At 40.8% G+C, this 17695-nt stretch overlaps 1 protein-coding gene across 5 annotated transcripts in view; it reads left to right on the top strand.

The window, feature by feature from the left end:
- Positions 1-17695, top strand: part of RBMS3 (RNA binding motif single stranded interacting protein 3) — an 882486-nt gene that overhangs the window by 459015 nt on the left and 405776 nt on the right. For all 5 annotated transcript variants that reach the window (XM_048510687.1, XM_048510685.1, XM_048510686.1 and 2 more), the window contains one exon: positions 8058-8227. In XM_048510687.1, the coding sequence (XP_048366644.1) occupies positions 8058-8227 (170 nt within the window). The remainder of the gene's footprint in view (positions 1-8057; positions 8228-17695) is intronic.

Below are 17695 nucleotides of genomic sequence, written 5' to 3'. Positions count from 1 at the left end.
GGTGGAACGGTTTTGCTTTTAATTTTGTTGAAACAGGACTGACTCAAGAGTTTACTTTTTATTTCAAAAGGGGATCATGGCCATCACAGATTACAACAAAAGTAGAAGTATTTTGCTCATCAAATGATCTTGAATATTGACTGTAGCAAACAGTGTCTGGTCTTCAGGGAAGGTGAAATTGCCACTTGACCATTACCATGAACATCTAGCTCACATGTTGTATTGTTTTGTGTGAAAGTACAGCGAGAAGATCTTCTTCTATGTCTATATTCTATACCTGCTCTTTCAATATTTCTATATCTGGTTGGTATAGAAACATCAAGCTGCTACTATTGTTGGGTTTCCTTTATAGTTGTAGCATCTTAGAGATATCAAAGCTAATTCACATTTTCCATATATTTTCAGATGGATTGAAAAAGGGTCCAGAATGGAGTATTTAGCTAGATCAGTGGTGGCGAACCTTTGGCACTCCAGATGTTATGGACTACAATTCCCATCAGACCCTGCCAGCATGGTCAATTGGCCATGCTGGCAGGGGCTGATGGGAATTGTAGTCCATAACATCTGGAGTGCCAAAGGTTCGCCACCACGGAGCTAGATTCTCAGGAATAAGTTTACACATGAGCTGGAAAATGAATCAAAACCTCTTCAGGGTGTCTTTGGCAGGGACTGCTAATCATGATATAAATAAAAGCTTTAAGGAGTAGTGGCTGGTGATTTAGTATGTATGTTTCCTAGAAGTCTGCATTAAAATGTATTTTAAAAGTCACTTCAATGAACAGTGTCCCTCCCCCATTCTTTGAATGAATAGAAGAAATATTTTGGAATAGTTTCTTTCCTATGCCCTGTTAAAATACAGCATATGTTTTTTTGCAGTTTCGTGCATTACAAATGGCAATTCCATATCCAGTCCGTTGAGGTCTCTCGTGACAGTTTTGTAACAATTAGTTGTTCCATGTATAATGCCAAATTCTGTCCAGCCATCAATGTCAGGTGGTTCTGGGAGAACAACTGCTTGTCTCTTATGCATATTCTATTGGTTTCCATAATGTTCACAACATGCCAACAAAGATTGTCAAACCAAAGATTATTAACAGTTTCTCTACTCAGGTTAGGGAGGACTTTTTCTATTCAGGCTTGGATTTTCTTGGTGTCCACTGCAATTTTATAGAATCAGCTTTCAGTGGTTTGGAGGAAGGGCCCAACAATGCACAGGTTCTGGAGGCTCTGTAAAATGGAAGTATTTCCAACATTCCTTTGAAATGGCTTATGAGTTCACTTATAATGATGGGATAAACTGCTTTCTCTATTGTTTGGGTGATATTTTTGTTCAGTGAAATTCTAGCTCTTTTTAGAGATGTGAAACAGTGTGAATCATGTTGATCAGGAGGTAAACTGATATTAAATAAATAAATAACTTGCTCCTATCTGTATGCTGAATAACCCCATTTCTCTTTATTCTCCAACTGAGTTAGGCATGTCAGATGATGTTCTGAATGGTTATCTGGAGAAGGTACTGGGTCTAGGGTTTGTCACAGATTTTTTGCTGCTGTATGAACTTGCCCATCATTTAACATCCTCTAAAGGATCTCTGTTTTGTATGGCCCTAACTTTAGATATGAAGTGAGTTAAAGTCCATAATGGGACTGCAACTCTAGAATGCATGTATTTATTTAGTGAATATATAGGTTGACTCACTAGAATTCTCCTTACATTTTTAAATTGGTATACTACGGCTTTTATTGAGTTATTTCTGGTTTATATGTTTTAGTGATAACTTTGTTATTTTATTGGTAAGACTACATGCTGCTTTTGAAACCAATGTGATTTGATTTTGGAATATATAATTTAAACAAACAAACAAACAAACAAACAAATAAGCATCATGAGAAACTTCAGTTGATGCAGAGTGCTGCAGCCTGGAATTGGAATGGGTTGTAGGGACATTGTCACACTGCTTTTGGTCCCTCTTTACTGGCTCCCAATTTGTTTTCAGACACAATTCAAAGTGTTTGTGTTGACCTTTAAAACTTCTGGCTTGGGACTAGCATATCTAAAGGACCACCTACTCCTTTAAGAACCTACCTGACCTCTAAAGTCAAGGTTGGAGGTCTTACTTCAGGTATCCCACCTTCTGAAATTAGGTGGGTAGCAAGCTAAGAGAGAGGGATTTCTTAGTCGTGGTACCACAACTCTGGAACTCTCTCCTTAGAAAGACTCACCTGTCCCCTTCTGCCTGGGTATGAAAACTGTTCTGTTTTAATTGGCATTTTCTCAGTGATCCCTCCTTCCTGCCTTTTTAAAAATTGTTTTTATATTTTTGTGTGACCACTTTAGCTTTATTTCAATTGCTTTAATGAGCAAAGATTAATTGATCAGGAATTCCAGTATCTCAGCAGTGCACATAAGTCCTGCTCTCCCCTTTTTTAGGAATTCCCTTTAACATAGCTAGGGAGGCCAAATACCTGAGTCAATTAATCTTATCTAACCAGCAAAGAGCTCTTTTTGGCAAGGTGCAGTGTACTAATCTGTATCGTTTATTATGCCAATAAAAGGTTTGATTGTTTAAAAAATTGTTTTAATTATATATTTTTGGGTTTTTTTATGAGTTTTAAGATTTTTTAAAAGTTGTTAATTTTATAGGTGGCCCTGCTCATGGCAGAAAGGTGAGGTATCAATTTGTAGGTAAATAAATAAAACTGGACTGGATAGGTAATAGAAATATCTCAAAGACATTGATCTTCTGGTACAGAAGAGAGAAGTGCCATGGCCCCCTCTCCTCCCTTCTGTAGTTAAGGTATACAGACCCATTGACTGTATTTTCCTGTAGTAGTGCTGTAAACTGGAGGCATCAGTAGCTGCTATATTGTTAGTTCTGATTATGTCCAGCAGTAGCAATCTTATTTATAGATGCATTTTGTAAAGTGACCTGTTATTCACTATGGGCAAGAGGCCCAGTTATCTTTTCCTAAGATAGGAAGAGTTGCAAGGACAAAAGTTGAAACTCTGAGAACTTGCAGCAGGAAGGAAGGGGCAATTTTGGTCAGCAATGATAATACTTGTCTGAGATAACAATATTTCTTTAATCCACTATTAGAGTAATCCTTCAATTCAAGTACTAGCAGAAGTTTAAGATTAAAATACTGTTGACAATTACACTACCAGTCATTAAACTCTACTGCATAGATCAGAGTATAGGACTGTTCATCCTCAAGCTGAGTAGCTGTTGATACAGCAGTTTAGTGACGTTCACTAAAAGTAATTATTTCTACAATGTAAATAAAAAGAGACTCTCCAGCTGGGCAATATGATATTACCCTGTTTCCCAGAAAATTAAGATATCCCTTGAAACTAAGACATAGTAGAAGTTTTGCTGAAGTGCTAAATATAAAGCATCCCCCGAAAGTAAGACATAGCAAAGTTTTTGTTTGGAAGCATGCCCGTCGACCAGAGCAATGCAGCAAATAAGACATCCCCTGAAAATAAGACATGGTGCATCTTTGGGAGCAAAAATTAATATAAGACACTGTCTTATTTTCGAGGATACAGGGTACTACTTATGTAAAGGCTAGCAATTTGTTTTCATGGCTTTTTTCAGGGGAAAAAAGCTTGAAATATTTTATTTGATCACAGCATCTTTCTTAGAGGTAAACAACCTTCTCATTAACATTGATAAATAGGTAAATCTGGAATCTGGTATGAATCATTCTCACCTTCATCTTGTGAAAGCATGCCTGTCCACCATGAATTTTTGGAGCCTCTTTCTGAAAGATAGCCATGAAAACAAATGGCTGGACCTTATAATTAACCAGGTCTACTTACTTATTTATTTACATACTGCTTTTCTCCTCAGTGGGAACCCAAACAAGTTACATTGTTCTCCTCTCTTCCATTGTATCCTCACAACAACTCTGTGAGGTAAGTCAGACTTTGTGTGTGACTGACCTTGATTTACCTTGTCCTGAAAGCCTGCGGGCTGGAGATTTGAACACAGGTCTCCCAAATTCTAGCCTGACCCCTATAAGCCTAAATACAAGAATGGATGGTGGCAATGTATCTGTCCTTCATTCCAGTCATTCAGTACCCCTATCTACTGGAGAGATCCCTGAATGAAGCAGGAGTCCAGTGGCACCTTTAAGAGTAACATTTTGTATTCCAGCAGAGCTCACTAGTCATTAATTGTATAGGAGCTTATATCTATCAGGCTGATTATGCACACAGAAGGGTGTGTGGGGTGCTACAGAAAAGAGGTTGGTTCTGTATAATATCTAACCCAGAGTAGAAAGCCCACTCAGCATAGATGTGAGGCACTCCCAATTGTTGTTCAACAGGCAAAATGTAAAACTTAGTATAAGATGAAAAACATTTAGGAGATACAGTAAGAAGTTACAGAGGTATAGTTGAATAATAAACAGAAGTAATGGCGGGATGTACAAGTCATTAGTACATGTAATCATTATGGAATCTGCTCTGGGGACTATCAGTACAGAGACTTGGAAGGGCTGGGTAGATCCCAGTAACCTCAGCTCCATTCGGATGTGCTAATGAAGATAAAGAGAGAGAAAGCTGCAAAGTTTGGGCTCTATTTTCAAAATGGATTAGTGTTGTGGCTGTTGGGCTCATCAGGCTTCCAGCTGGCTGCTTGACCTATGAGCAGCAAAGTTCCAGTTCTAAACATCCATCATGTGTTTCAGTTGCTCACCCCCTCTTTGGATTGCTGTTTACCTGCACGCCAACATCCCTGGCTGGAGAACTGAATCTTTGCCAGGACTTGCATGGAGAGAGAACTATTGTCCTGCTTTAGCTTCTTGCACTGCCTTTTAACTTAGAAGAAAGACAAGAAGGAGGAGACACGATAGAGGTCTAGAAAAGTATGCGTAGGGTAGAGAAAGTGGACAGGATTAATGGATCACAAGATGCACCTTTAAACCATGCCTGATTTAAAGCCCTATTCACCCCCAGTGAAGGCCAGGTGGCCTTTGATTGGTTTTGGCTTCCCTATTTGTCACAGCCCTGCCACCTTGCCAAAACACCTCCAAGGAATGCCGTGGCATGGTCACAGAGGATTATGATGTGGTCGCAGCCACTTAAAAGTCAGCTACTGATGCTGAGTTCCTGTTGGCTGCTGCCTCAACAAACCCTACAGGCAGCAGACTAGCAATGCCACAGTTATTCCATCAGGATGCTCTGGCTGTCTGGATCCATCCTACAGTATAGTGGATCTGCCTCAGCTGTCAGGTAGCCACTGTAGCTGTTTTGATACAGAGTGAGCACCGTAAGTAGAATTGTACCGGAATTGTGACTGATTGGGATTGTTGAAGTCATACATTAAATTTGCCAATGTAACAAAGAGAAACAAAAAAGTGTTCTGTAGCATAGTCTCTTTTTTTAACTGTTATTTTAAAGGAGACTTGGTTCTCTCTTTTCCAGCAACGATCAGGTAATTCTACAGTTTTAGTAAGTCTTCCTCCTCCCTATGGAAATAAAAAATGTTATAATAAAAAGCACTTCCCTTGGTGAACTGCATCCAGGGCTAATGCAAACCAATAATTTCATTTATGTTCCCAGATAATGAAATATTCGAGTAGTTGCCTAAAAGAAGCAATGAAAAATTACTATGGTACATTTTCTCTTGGACTGTTTTCCTTGGTTGGTACTTGTTTGTGATGACTGAAGCTGGTTTAAGAATGTCATATAAATGAAAAATAATACATTTATTGTTACTTCTAAACTTGCCCTTAAGTTATTAGTAATCAGACTATAGTTATTATCTGGTCACCCTTATAACAGATCTTTAATGTCATAGTTCCTTTCTAGTATTGTTGCCCCAGTGTGGCTGCTTAGAGGGTGAGGGAGAGCATCAATACTATAGTGTATATTTAAGATTGCACAGTATCTCATGTACATTCTTTATCTTTATCAACAGCTCTACAGAGACATTGAGGAGAAAAATGACTTGTAAAAATAGATCATTGTTTATTTGTCCTGTACATCAGGCTGAATACATGTTTCTTAAGTAGCATACCTGTGCTCTATTTGTTAAAGTGTGTTTTATTTCTAGGGGATCGTGGATGGTGTAAATATGTACTTTGGTTTTGACACTTGAGCTTGTGTTTCCCATTCTCTTGAAAATATATTCCTTTTTTATTCATTCTATCACAGGCTATTTTCTTGGTGACATAATGTCTCCTCACCCCCTTCCCAGGATCGAGTGTAAATTTTCTTCCCACCTCCCAAATTGCCCCGTAGGCTACACCTACTTTTGTGCAGCATAAGTCTGCAGGTCCAGGTGCCAGCGTTCCTTAACTGGAAGGCTAGTGGAAGCTGACTCACATTGGCTCCGCCCCCAGGAATGCTCTGGGAGGAATGCCCCCTCCCATGCCACTGTCTGAGGTCGATTCCCCACGGTCAATTAATCACATGATGCTCCCCACTGCTTGAGTGACAAACAGGGATTCATCCCATTTCTGGCACTCGTTCTCCCTCTTATCCTTCGTCCTGGAAGAACCTGCTTGCATGGACAACTTTTCTCCTTAGCATGCTTTCTATCTAGTTTCGTGGGGAGGAACAGGGGTCCAATCCATGTTTATAATTCCCACCATGGAGCGTGACGCAAGTCTAGCAACCAATCATTATCTCAGCCTTGAGTCCATCCTGCATTCCTGCCTTTCACACCTGCTGTAGTGTGGGTTAGAATTGTGGGATAGGGAGGGGGAGGAGGAACAGGGTTTGATATATTGGGGTTGTTTGAATGTTCTAGCATAGGGGTCTGCAACCTGCAGCTCTCCAGATGTTCATGGACAACAATTCCCATCAACCCCTGCCAGCATGGCCAATCTGGAGAGCCGCAGCTTACAGACCCCTGTTCTTGCAGAACTAGCTTTTCTCCTCCAACCTATGAGTCTGCCAATAAAGGCTTCTGAACCTTCAAGTTGCAGAGTCTGAATTGAGTCTCAGATCCTGGGGTTGGCAGTCATGGTTTGTTGACAAATCCTTGTTGGTCCTCACACTACAAGCTTGGAGAGAAATTTCTGCTTAGATCTCTAATCTGCTACATGTACATATTTCCCTTTCAATCTCTGTTTTCTTTGCACATTCTCATTCCAGATATAATATGTGGTGGTTTGAAAGTAAATATGTCTTACATATTCTTAAAATGCTGTTGATAAATGTGCGCTGGGATGGAGTGGAAGAAATCTTACCATAAGAGAACAGATAGTGCTCATGATTCCAGATGGATGGCCATATTAGTCTTTCTGGTCCCACTGGACTCTGCTTTATTTTGCTGCTACAGACTAGCACAATTTATTCCAGTATGAGCTGCATTATATATTGATCCTGCTTTGCCTACTCTGAACCATTCTGTGGGAACTGATTCCTTTTTTAGAAATGGCTTTTGTTTTAAATCTGTCTGTACATTTTCCCGCATCCCTACGTCTCTGTTGTCAGTATAAACACATTGATCTAATGAATAAAAATTTCAATGCATTTGATGAAGTAAGCTCTGACTCATAAAAGCTTGTACTAGAAAAAATGTTTATTATTGAAGTCAATGAGTTTAGAAGGGTGTTTCTCTGTTTACTATGGCACTACAAGGTGCCACTGGATTCTTGCTTTGTTTTTCCGCTCCTTATAATGTAGGCATGTCAATTCTATCAGAAAATTCCTGAAGATCTGAGGGTGGTGGTGCTAGGAACGGTGGAGTTTGGAGAAAGGAGGGAAATGATCCCATGACATGATCCCATAAAGCTCACCCATGATCCCATAAAGCTGGGGAAAGTGATCCCATGATCCCATAAAGCTTACCCATGATCCCATTTTGTCTGGGGAAAGTGATCTCTGCCATCAAGAAGTCAATTGTGAGTCCAGGAGAACCCCAGCAATGTTATAATATGTATTGAAAACTATCTTTGCTTTAAAAGAAAAAACGCAGTGTTTACCTGATCACCTGTAATAAGAATTTAAGGAAGTGACTTCGAAGCTGCCATTGAGCCCGCATGGTTGCTTATTGTGATGGTGGTGCTTTATTTTCCAATTGCTGTTTCTCTTGCTTTCAGCATTCCTATGCACCAGCTCCCCACCCCATGGCTCCTCCCAGCCCCAGCACGAACAGTAGCAACAACAACAGCAACAGCAGCAGCGGGGAACAGTTGAGTAAAACCAACTTGTACATCCGAGGCCTTCCACCAGGCACCACTGACCAAGACCTTATCAAGCTGTGCCAGCCGTAAGTAAAGCAATTTGTTATCCTTCAAACTGAAATGCGGGGGCTTGACTGTCACGTTTACAAGGACAAATTGTCCCAAACAGCTTCTAACTTCACACAGGCAGGTTTATTTATGTGCAAATGAAGTAGTTAGGTGCATGGTATGCCCTGTCAGTGGCTAACACCTGATAAAGGGTAACTTGCATCTTTAGCTCAAGTGTGATAAAAATCTTCCTGACAACCCAGTGCTGGCAAGAAGCATAATTTGACCTGCCGAGTCTTTGGCGAGAATGAAGGGAAGACTGCCTCTTGATCCCAGGCGGGGTATACGTTAGTGGTTGCTAGGGAAACTTGCTGTGGCAGGGAAGAGAATATAAGATAAGAACGTAGCATACAGAGGTCCCTATAATGTGATTGGAGTGGTAACTTTTTAGGAATGACCCCTTGGAGATTTTTCACTGCCAAATTAATGTGTTAGATTTTTAAAAAGTCAGAAGAAATACTCTGAATCATCTTATTTAAGCAAAACACGACGACGCTTTGAAGGAACTTGGGTATATTGGTGTCATTTGCTTCTGCGCAGTACTTGGCACTGAATTTTATAAGTACCAGTGAATGACAGTGTGCGTGAAACCAAGCATTAGCCAGTTCTACTCTTTTAGATGGCTCCTGATGTTTTAACAGCTCCTCATTTATGATTGGGACTGCTGTTTTAAAAATATATTTTTAAAAATACATAAGGTTAATTTTAGTGTTTTTGCTATTGTTTAAAGCATGTGTGTACAAATTGTATGGTACCATGTGTCTGAAACTTACTCTGATGTGATGCTGCTTGTATGGCAGTATTTTGTGAGGTGCTGGCTGGAATAACCCTGTAAAGCACAGGTGTCAAACTCGCGGACCTCCAGATGTTATGGACTACTGTTCCCATCATCCCCTGCCAGCATGATGGTTGCAGGGGATGTTGGGAACTGTAGTCCATAACATCTGGAGGGCTGCAAGTTTGACACCTATGCTGTAAAGCGTAGAGGGGAGAAGTAGCTCATGAAACCATGTAACCATAGCCAATCCCAGTGCATTTGAGACAGTGAGCTAGTGAACTGAAATAGGACCAGGGGCAAGCCAGGGCTCTTGCCTGAGCACCAGTAGCCTGGAGTCACACTTGACCCTGCCCCCTGGACCCTGTCCCCCTGGTCGCTGCTGCAACTGAAAATTGCTGCATTGAGCAGCTTGTGCCTTTAACTTCATACCAGGTGAGTGGCTAGGAAAAGACTGGAGGCAAAGACAAGACCAGAGAAGGGATGCCCCTTCCCTGGCCTCATCCCCATCCCCAGTCTCCTCCTGGACCAGCTGCTTTCCTGGCATGAAGTTAAGCATAATGAAAATTAAAGGAAACTCTGACCAGTAATATGTGGGAAGGATGCTTCATGGGATATTTTGTGTGTGCGTGTGCGTGTGCGTGTTTGCACTTGGTGTGTGTGTGAAATTTTGGTGTTTGCACTTGGTGCCATTTTCTTTTGAGACACCCCCGACTAGGACTGTGAATACTTGGGTTCAAATTCTTACTTAGCCATAGAATTCATTGAGCATTCTTTGGCCTTTTTTTCTCTCTCAGCTACCATTCTTCACAGGAGTGTTACAGGGACAAAACTGAGAGAAAGGGAAATCTTTTACACTGAGCTGCTTGGAGGAACAGATTCCCACCAGTTGCCCCTACATCTCTAGAGAGGTTAATCTCCTCTCCACATTCAAGAAATATGAATTTATTCATGGTTTCACATATGTCCAACTCATGGAATGGAGAAATGTCGGGCAGTGGGAACTAAGTACTAGAAATGTTTACATTCCCTTGTACAGAGTTGTTTTGTTAACAGAATGTAGATTAAAATTCAGATACCCCATTTCAGCATATCATTGTAGGATGTTGTAATTCTTTGATTTACCATTATTTTAAAAAAAAGTTTGAAAATTTGGTAAGAGCGCACAAGTACTTTGCTATAATTAGAGATTGCTGGTAGCCATGTTAATCCAAAGAAAAAACCCAAAATAAAAGCCTCGTGCAGTCCCAATAAAAACATATTGCATGGTTTTTGTTCATTGTATAGCTAGTGACCAAGCCTCTTCATTTCCATTTTTCTGTCAGCAGCTCTTGTTAGCCTGGGGACTGCTAATGTTTCTCCACAGTCCCATTTCCTTCAGCCATTTATTTCCTCAATGTTCTTTGCCTTTTTGTTGCTTGCATGTTGCTCTCCACAGCTTGTTCTTCTATTTGTCTGTCTCATAGCTATTGTCCTCTTTCTCTAGTCTCCCTGAACTCTGGGACCTTCTGTTCCCTGCAGTGTCTCAGTCTGAGTGAGGGTTTTCTACAGATCAGATATCTCAGAATTCCCTTTACAGGGGATGACGTCAGTGATATCAAGAACGGGGAGAATGGGCAATCAGTTGATGGAATAAGTCTAGTGATAAATGGTTGGGGATGGGAAATCTGGGCTATGCTACTGGAAAGTGACTGGTAGAGCAAGAAAATAATTGAGTCTTCCTGTTTGTCCCTGAGACTGGTTTTTCAGAGGAACAATGGCACTGCCCATGAAGGTTCATTAACATCGGTGATAGCTCTTGGTGGAACTCCTTTCCATTTGTGTGGTAAGTTATGGACATACCACACATCTCAGCAGTGAACTAGGAATTGTATGCTGAAATGACAGCTTTGTTTTGTGTGGCTGCCTGAATTTGGTTTTCCTTTCCCCTCTGGCAGTGTTGGAAGTCTGGGGTGTAAGGAGAGGAGCAATTCAGAGCATCTAAGCCAGGTTTCAGTCTTCACTCGTTTACTTGTGTCTGAGATGAGAGCAATGGATGAGACAAGCAGTTAAAGCAATTATAGATATTAATGATTAATGTCGATGCAAATGGTAAAAATAGCCAGCTGGGGTCTAGAATGGGAAGACACTTAACTTCTCAAAGCTGTGCATATATTCTCTTAGCCTTGTGATGGTTTGGTTCATTTAGTTTTTCCTTGTAAGATCTGTAAGAAGTACTTGCCTAATTTCTCTGAAGCTGCATTCTATTCGATTTTAATTGGCCTTTGTTGATGTATGATGCTGGCCTTAGAGTCTAGAGAGCAGAAAAAAGAAAGATTTCATATTTGATCAGTGCCATTCCCGTTTAAACATTCTGACACTCCTACATCTCAATGGTGTGTTTTTTATGGTACAAACTGCAAACAGAATAGAAAATAGCAGGCTCGAGTGCCAGTGACACTCATACTGCAGAGTCCATTACGCACAATGCCAGACGTTTTTGACAAATGGATCGACACCATCAAACCTTTTTATCAATTTAAGGGTAACCTTGTCACAGTAATCTGTCAAACAGCACAGATGTAACTGCAGGAAAACAAGTCATCATGAACTCTGTGGTAACCAAGTAAATAAGAAGAAATATTGCTGAATGCTTTTTTCTGTGTTGTATTACTTCTGATTCTGAGGAAGTACTTTCAAAAAGTTTACAACTGAAATTTGCTAAACTTATTTTAGGCAGGGGTGGGAGGAAGATCTACATTTTCTTGCGTACCACAAGTACAATTTTGTTCTCATGAACTAGTCCAATAATAGTTAGGAATGAATCATGTTCCCTACAGCATTGAACTTTTATTATTGACTTCTGTATCTCTTGGGGATGGGGTGTGTGTGTGTTCTGTTTTAATTTTTTGATAGATGGGGCTTAAGAATACTCAGGGATTGTGGCCATATTTGCAGCATTGTACTATAGGCTTCCCAATCTCTCCCAATACATTTTCAGTATCTGTTTTCCTCTCCAACCTAAATATGTGCAAAACTACAAGTGACTCCAACTATGGCTTTGTTTCATTGCCAATATTATATTTACTTGGCCAGTATTTTAAATTGTACTTCCTGTTAGGTCTGAAGACTTCAAGGGGACCATTCTAAGTAAGCAGTTTGGCAACTGCCAGCTATATAAATAAATTTTAAAAAAACAAGTGAATACCACTAATATTCATAACAACACTTAACATTTACATCTGTGTGCATGACATTAAATATTTAAACTGTATGAATTAGCTTAGTCTGCTTTGATCAGGCCATCTGTTTTATACTTTTGCATACTTAAAACGACATTACTCTAAATCAGTTATTTCTTCAGACTATAAATCTAAAAATTCTAAGACAAATCCTAAAACCATTTATACCAGAACAGTATCAGTATCTCTAATAGCACTATAGAGTACATGGGGTGATTATGCACAATGTGCTTGCTGCATGATGGGGACAAACGTCTGCTGCAGCAAGATTTCTTGTGTGGACCTGGTTCCTCAAGCCCCGCTTTCACTTTCCATTCTCTTCACGACAAGCAAGACCACTTTTAGCATGACTTTTAATTTGCTTTGCTGTTGTAGCGAGACAGATTTGTCAGTGAGCACAGCTTTGCCCTGGAGATTTTCCCTTCACCCATGCCCAGCCTTCCCTCTCCCTCGCACCACTTTGCATGCCTCCCCCTCATGCCCCCTTCCATGTTGTCAGCTGTTTCACATAACAGAAATGAAGCTCACTCATACAACACCGACCTCTAATTCTCTTGATATTTCAAGATAGCAATATAAAGAGAGCTTGGAAAGAACAAGCTTCTATCCTCTGACTGCAGCAGCAACACCAGCAGCAGGAAGTATTGTGTGGAGGGAAGAGTAGGTATGGGGGAGAGAATATCTGCTCTAGGATGGTCCCCTTCTTTCGCAACCTGTGGTCCAGGGAATTGCTTTGCCAGTTTCATTTGGGTGGGGGAGGGATTATTTTTGGAACAGTAATATCGATACAAGTCAGCTTAAAGGGCTAAAACAGCAATCTTGACTACTGGGTGTAATGAGAACTGTCCCTTTAAGAATCAGTTGATGGATGGTGTTAACAGAACCAGACCTGGACAACCCTGTGCAGAAAAACTCCAGGTAAAGGAGGAAGTGCCTCCTCATATGTAAACAGAGAAGTGTGAGGTGATCCCTCTGCAAGCCCACTGTGAAGAGAAGTGCTCTGAGGTGAGAGTTCCATGCATAATGTGCCATGGATTGATGATTCCAGCCACTGGATTCCATCCAATTTACATAATGCTGCCTTGGATATTTCTTTTCTGTCACTGCCTACTTTATTCTTTTACTCATGTTAGAATCATCAGTCGGATTTGATTTCTGGGTAATGCTGGCTGAAATCAAACAAGTCAATTAAGTACAACAAATAATAATTATACTTAAAGACATAAATCTGAGAAGCTCTCAGGCAAAGTCCTCCAGAAGAAAAAACAGAACTTGAGTCTCTACCATATTTATGCTTATTTATTATTCTCTTCTATTTTGTCTTTCCCTAAATAAGTTCCTCATCCCACCAATATGTTCCATGAGATTGTTCTATCATAGTCCACTTTCAAGGAACAATGTATTTGAATTAGGAATTTTGACCTTGTAGGTAGCTGTAGATTTGAGTGCTACACCTTCGTGTTAAGCTTAAAGTGCAATCCTAAACAGTTACATTATCCTAAATCCACTGAGGTCAATGCACTTAACTCTGTTTAGTGCTGTAAGGGACTGTAGTTACATTGTTACTCTGACCACAGACTGTACTGTAAGTCCTGTGACCATTTACAATGATAATTGACATATAAAGGCCATTTATGCACTTGTGGCCTTCTTTACATTGAGCGTACATTTCTATTGGATTGGATTCTCAGTTATGTACACTTTCCCCCCTGTTCAAAACTCACTGCACTCTAAAATTAGAGACAGATGAACCCTGGTAAAGTGCGACCCCTCCCCTCCTTCCACAGGGAAAGTGAAAGGAATCAGCATATGTTTCAATTTCTTTGGTTTTTCTTGCTTCTCCCTCCTTTCTTTGGCCACACAACAGCAGTTCCTTACACTCTCCGGGCCAGCATTACAGAGCAATCCAAAGGGCTTCCTTTTTAATTTATTTAAACCCTGAGAGTCTATTTCTAGACCAATATACCCTTGAAATTGACATGAAATTTAGATGGGCAAGCAAACTAACACTAAACCACAGATGGCAACAAAAAGAGGTGGCAGACAACCTTCCAAGAGGGAGGTTGCATGGAAAGACTAAGCAGCAGGTGGGCAAAAGGGTTGGGGCACTTCAGAGGAGAGGATCCCTGGTAGATTCCCCACAGGCCAAATATAATGGGTTTAGGATGTTATATAAACCATTTAGGGTGAGGACTTTGCACAGGTCCCATACCCCAAACGAGTGTGGCCTGTTTTATTGCCCGGGATTTTCAAAAATCGCTAAACTAGCGATCCTTTTGCACAATCCTGGGTTGGAGGTGCTCCCGTATGAACACAACAGGCAGAGGATGCTTTATTTCTCTCCCTTCCACCTGTTCACTTTACGTTCAGTGCCATCCACTGTCAGGGAGAATCTTCTCAGCTGCCATTCTGTGCAGGTCGCCCAGCAGGTTATGGGCAGATTTTCCGAGCACCCAACAGGGTACAAAGTGCCCTAAGCACGTTTTCTCCCCTGGCATCGAGTATGACTGATCTACAGCAGCACATTCATTATTCCCCTCGATTGCAGAGAGGTTCCTCTTTCCTTTTTCCTTTTTTTTCTTTTTTTGTGTTCCACATACACAACTATGCAGGTGCAGCCGATCGTATTGTGGGATGATCGGCATGGCTGCAGGGGTTCACTGATGGACGCCTGAGCAGCTATGCATGTGTTGCAGGAAATTAAAGAGAGAGAGAGAGGAGTGTCTCTGTGAAAAGGTGTGAAAACAACCTGAATTGTTTCCATGGGCTCCGGTCGCTGCCTGAATGGGTGAAGGGCACACATGTGAACAGGAAAAAGGAAAATGGGTTCCTTTATGATGACTGCAACCCGTTATACATATGCTGTGTGGAATCCACCTGTGTTTCAACCTCCATTGCAAAGCAAACAGCCATGCACAAACACCCAAAGACTGCATTCAACCCTTGGAAAGAATGACGTTAAAGGTGTAGCAAGTTTTCCATGTAAGAAAATTGTGGTTAAAAAGACTGGGTTGAGCAATGCCTGTTAATACTATTCTCAAACAAACAGAAAACAATTTATTAATTTGTAATAATCAGTCAAAATTTGTTTTTTCTTGCAAAATTGCCAGCCTCACATGGTAGCCAACAACCTGCATAGTTGTGTATGTGGAACACAAAGTCTGTTGTTCTGTTCTTCACGCTCTATCAAATCCCAGAACTGATGCAGAATCCAAGATTCCCTGGTTGTAAGCATTTCCGTGCCAAGTTGTTCTGCTGTCATCTGAATATCTAAACCTTAATTCTCAAATTGGAATATTCTTCAGGATGATTTTGCTGTCCTCTGGTTTCCACATGATTAACTAAATGTTGGTAATGGAATAATCATGAATTCAGTCTTAAGTTTCTTTAAAATGAGGTGCAATTGCCTGTCATATACTATGCTAAGAAGCAGTGTTCTGTAGTTTCACAGCGAGGGCCTTAATGAAGCAATCTGTCTCTGAGTGTTTAATGGTTGTGAAGAGATGACCAGAATTGTGAAGCTCAAGTCCTGGCAATGTTGGCAAGCCAAAGAAATCTTTAGCAGTGCTTTAGCATATGTGTCGTGTGTCACAAATAGCTTAAACTTGTGTGTGCTTAACTTGTGTTCTAACACCACATCTGTTACGTGCATGTAGCTCTGCTCTAAGGATACTGAGGTTTAGAAAGGCGACAAAATTCTCTCTCTAGCTTCATCCAAAAACTATTCAGTCTGAAATGCTTCCCTGTGCTGGGGGAATAGCCAAAGAAAAGTATGACTGTACTGTGGTGTTTGGCAGACTTTGGGTTGCAACAGTGTGTGGCTAGCATTGCTACAATATGCATGAGAATTGAGAGCCTTCTGGCTTCCTTCCGATCTTGTTTTACATTCACTTTCATACTTGCCCTGAAGTGATCACTGGGAAGGCTTGAACTTTGAGAAAAATCATGAAGAAGAAGAGGAAGTAGTAGTAGTAGTAGTAGTAGTAGTAGTAGTAGTAGTAGTAGTAGTAGTAGTAGTAGTAGTAGTAAAAAGTGTTTATTCTGAGTGGCTAAAGGCAATGACAAGGTTGAGGGTCTAACAGGGCTTCTTCCAGATCGGGGGAGTGAGAACCTGCGGCTCTCAGATGTTCAAGGCTGACAATTCCCATCAGCCCCTACCAGCATGGCCAATTGGCCATGCTGACAGAGGCTGATGGGAATTGTAGTTCCTGAACATCTGGAGAGCCGCAGGTTCCCTACCCCTGGTCTAAATAATGTAGATAAAATGAAGATAAAACATGGAGTTTGGAAGAAGAAAAGTTTGGATTTATATCCCCCCTTTCTCTCCTGCTGGAGACTCAAAGGGGCTTACAATCTCCTTGCCCTCCCCCCCTCACAACAAACACCCTGTGGGGCTGAGAGAGCTGTGAGAAGCTGTGACTAGCCCAAGGTCACCCAGCTGGCGTGTGTGGGAGTGTACAGGCTAATCTGAATTCCCCATATAAGCCTTCACAGCTCAGGCAGCAGAGCTGGGAATCAAACCCAGTTCCTCCAGATTAGATACACGAGCTATTAACCTCCTACGCCACTGCTGCTCCATTGGAAGAATAAAAACAATAATTAAGATAAGGTAGTGCACACTTAAAATAGATTACAAGACTACAGATTTTAAGTTTCAGATCCCACTTTTGAAGGTATTTTCTTGGCAGCTAGAACATATTGTGCTGCCATGTATGTATGCATGGGTCTGCATCCACAAGAAGAAGTATTATTTTCTCCTCAGCTCAGTCAGGTTGGCTAGAATGGCCAAAATAAATTTATATCTGGGCTTCCAGTATAGAGGAGAACCTAGCGCATGTAATGAGAAAGATTTCCGACTTCCACCATACTACTGACACAAATGTGCTAAGCAGCCTGTTTGCATGAATAGTGACCAGTTAACATGGTCGATTGCATGGTTTGAAAGTAAAGGCTAATAACAGTAAAGACTGTAAAGGCTAATTGTAAGGCAGGTTTTAAAATGTGATATTAGACAAGTAATAGGCTCTTTTGGGATCTATTTTGAGCCATTTGTACCAGGGGGAGAACTTGGGCCCTATTATTGTATGCCTACCCATCAAGGCATCAAAGATTCATGGAGTTTGGACCTAACCTGGGCAACCTCTTGGGAATCAACTAGAAAAGAATACAAGTCATAGATAATGAATGATATGCAATTGCACTTGTGTGTCAGTTTTGTAATGACCAAACAAGACTTAAAGGGGATGGGAACTCGTGTTGAGCTTTATATTTAGAGGGCCAGTGGAATCAGTTAAAGGAAGACTCGGAAACTTAGTGTGCAAACTTAATGAAACAGAGCCCACTGACTTCAATGGACTTTAAAGGGTGTGACTCTGCTTAGAATTTCACTGTGTTAAAGGCAGGGTTTTAAAAATATCTATTTATATTTAAAGCAGAGAATTAGTTGACTT

The sequence above is a fragment of the Sphaerodactylus townsendi genome, linkage group LG11 (assembly GCF_021028975.2).
Source record: "Sphaerodactylus townsendi isolate TG3544 linkage group LG11, MPM_Stown_v2.3, whole genome shotgun sequence".
NCBI lineage: Eukaryota > Metazoa > Chordata > Lepidosauria > Squamata > Sphaerodactylidae > Sphaerodactylus > Sphaerodactylus townsendi.
Note: the sequence above shows the minus strand (reverse complement) of the source record. Positions and strands in the feature narration are given on the sequence as shown.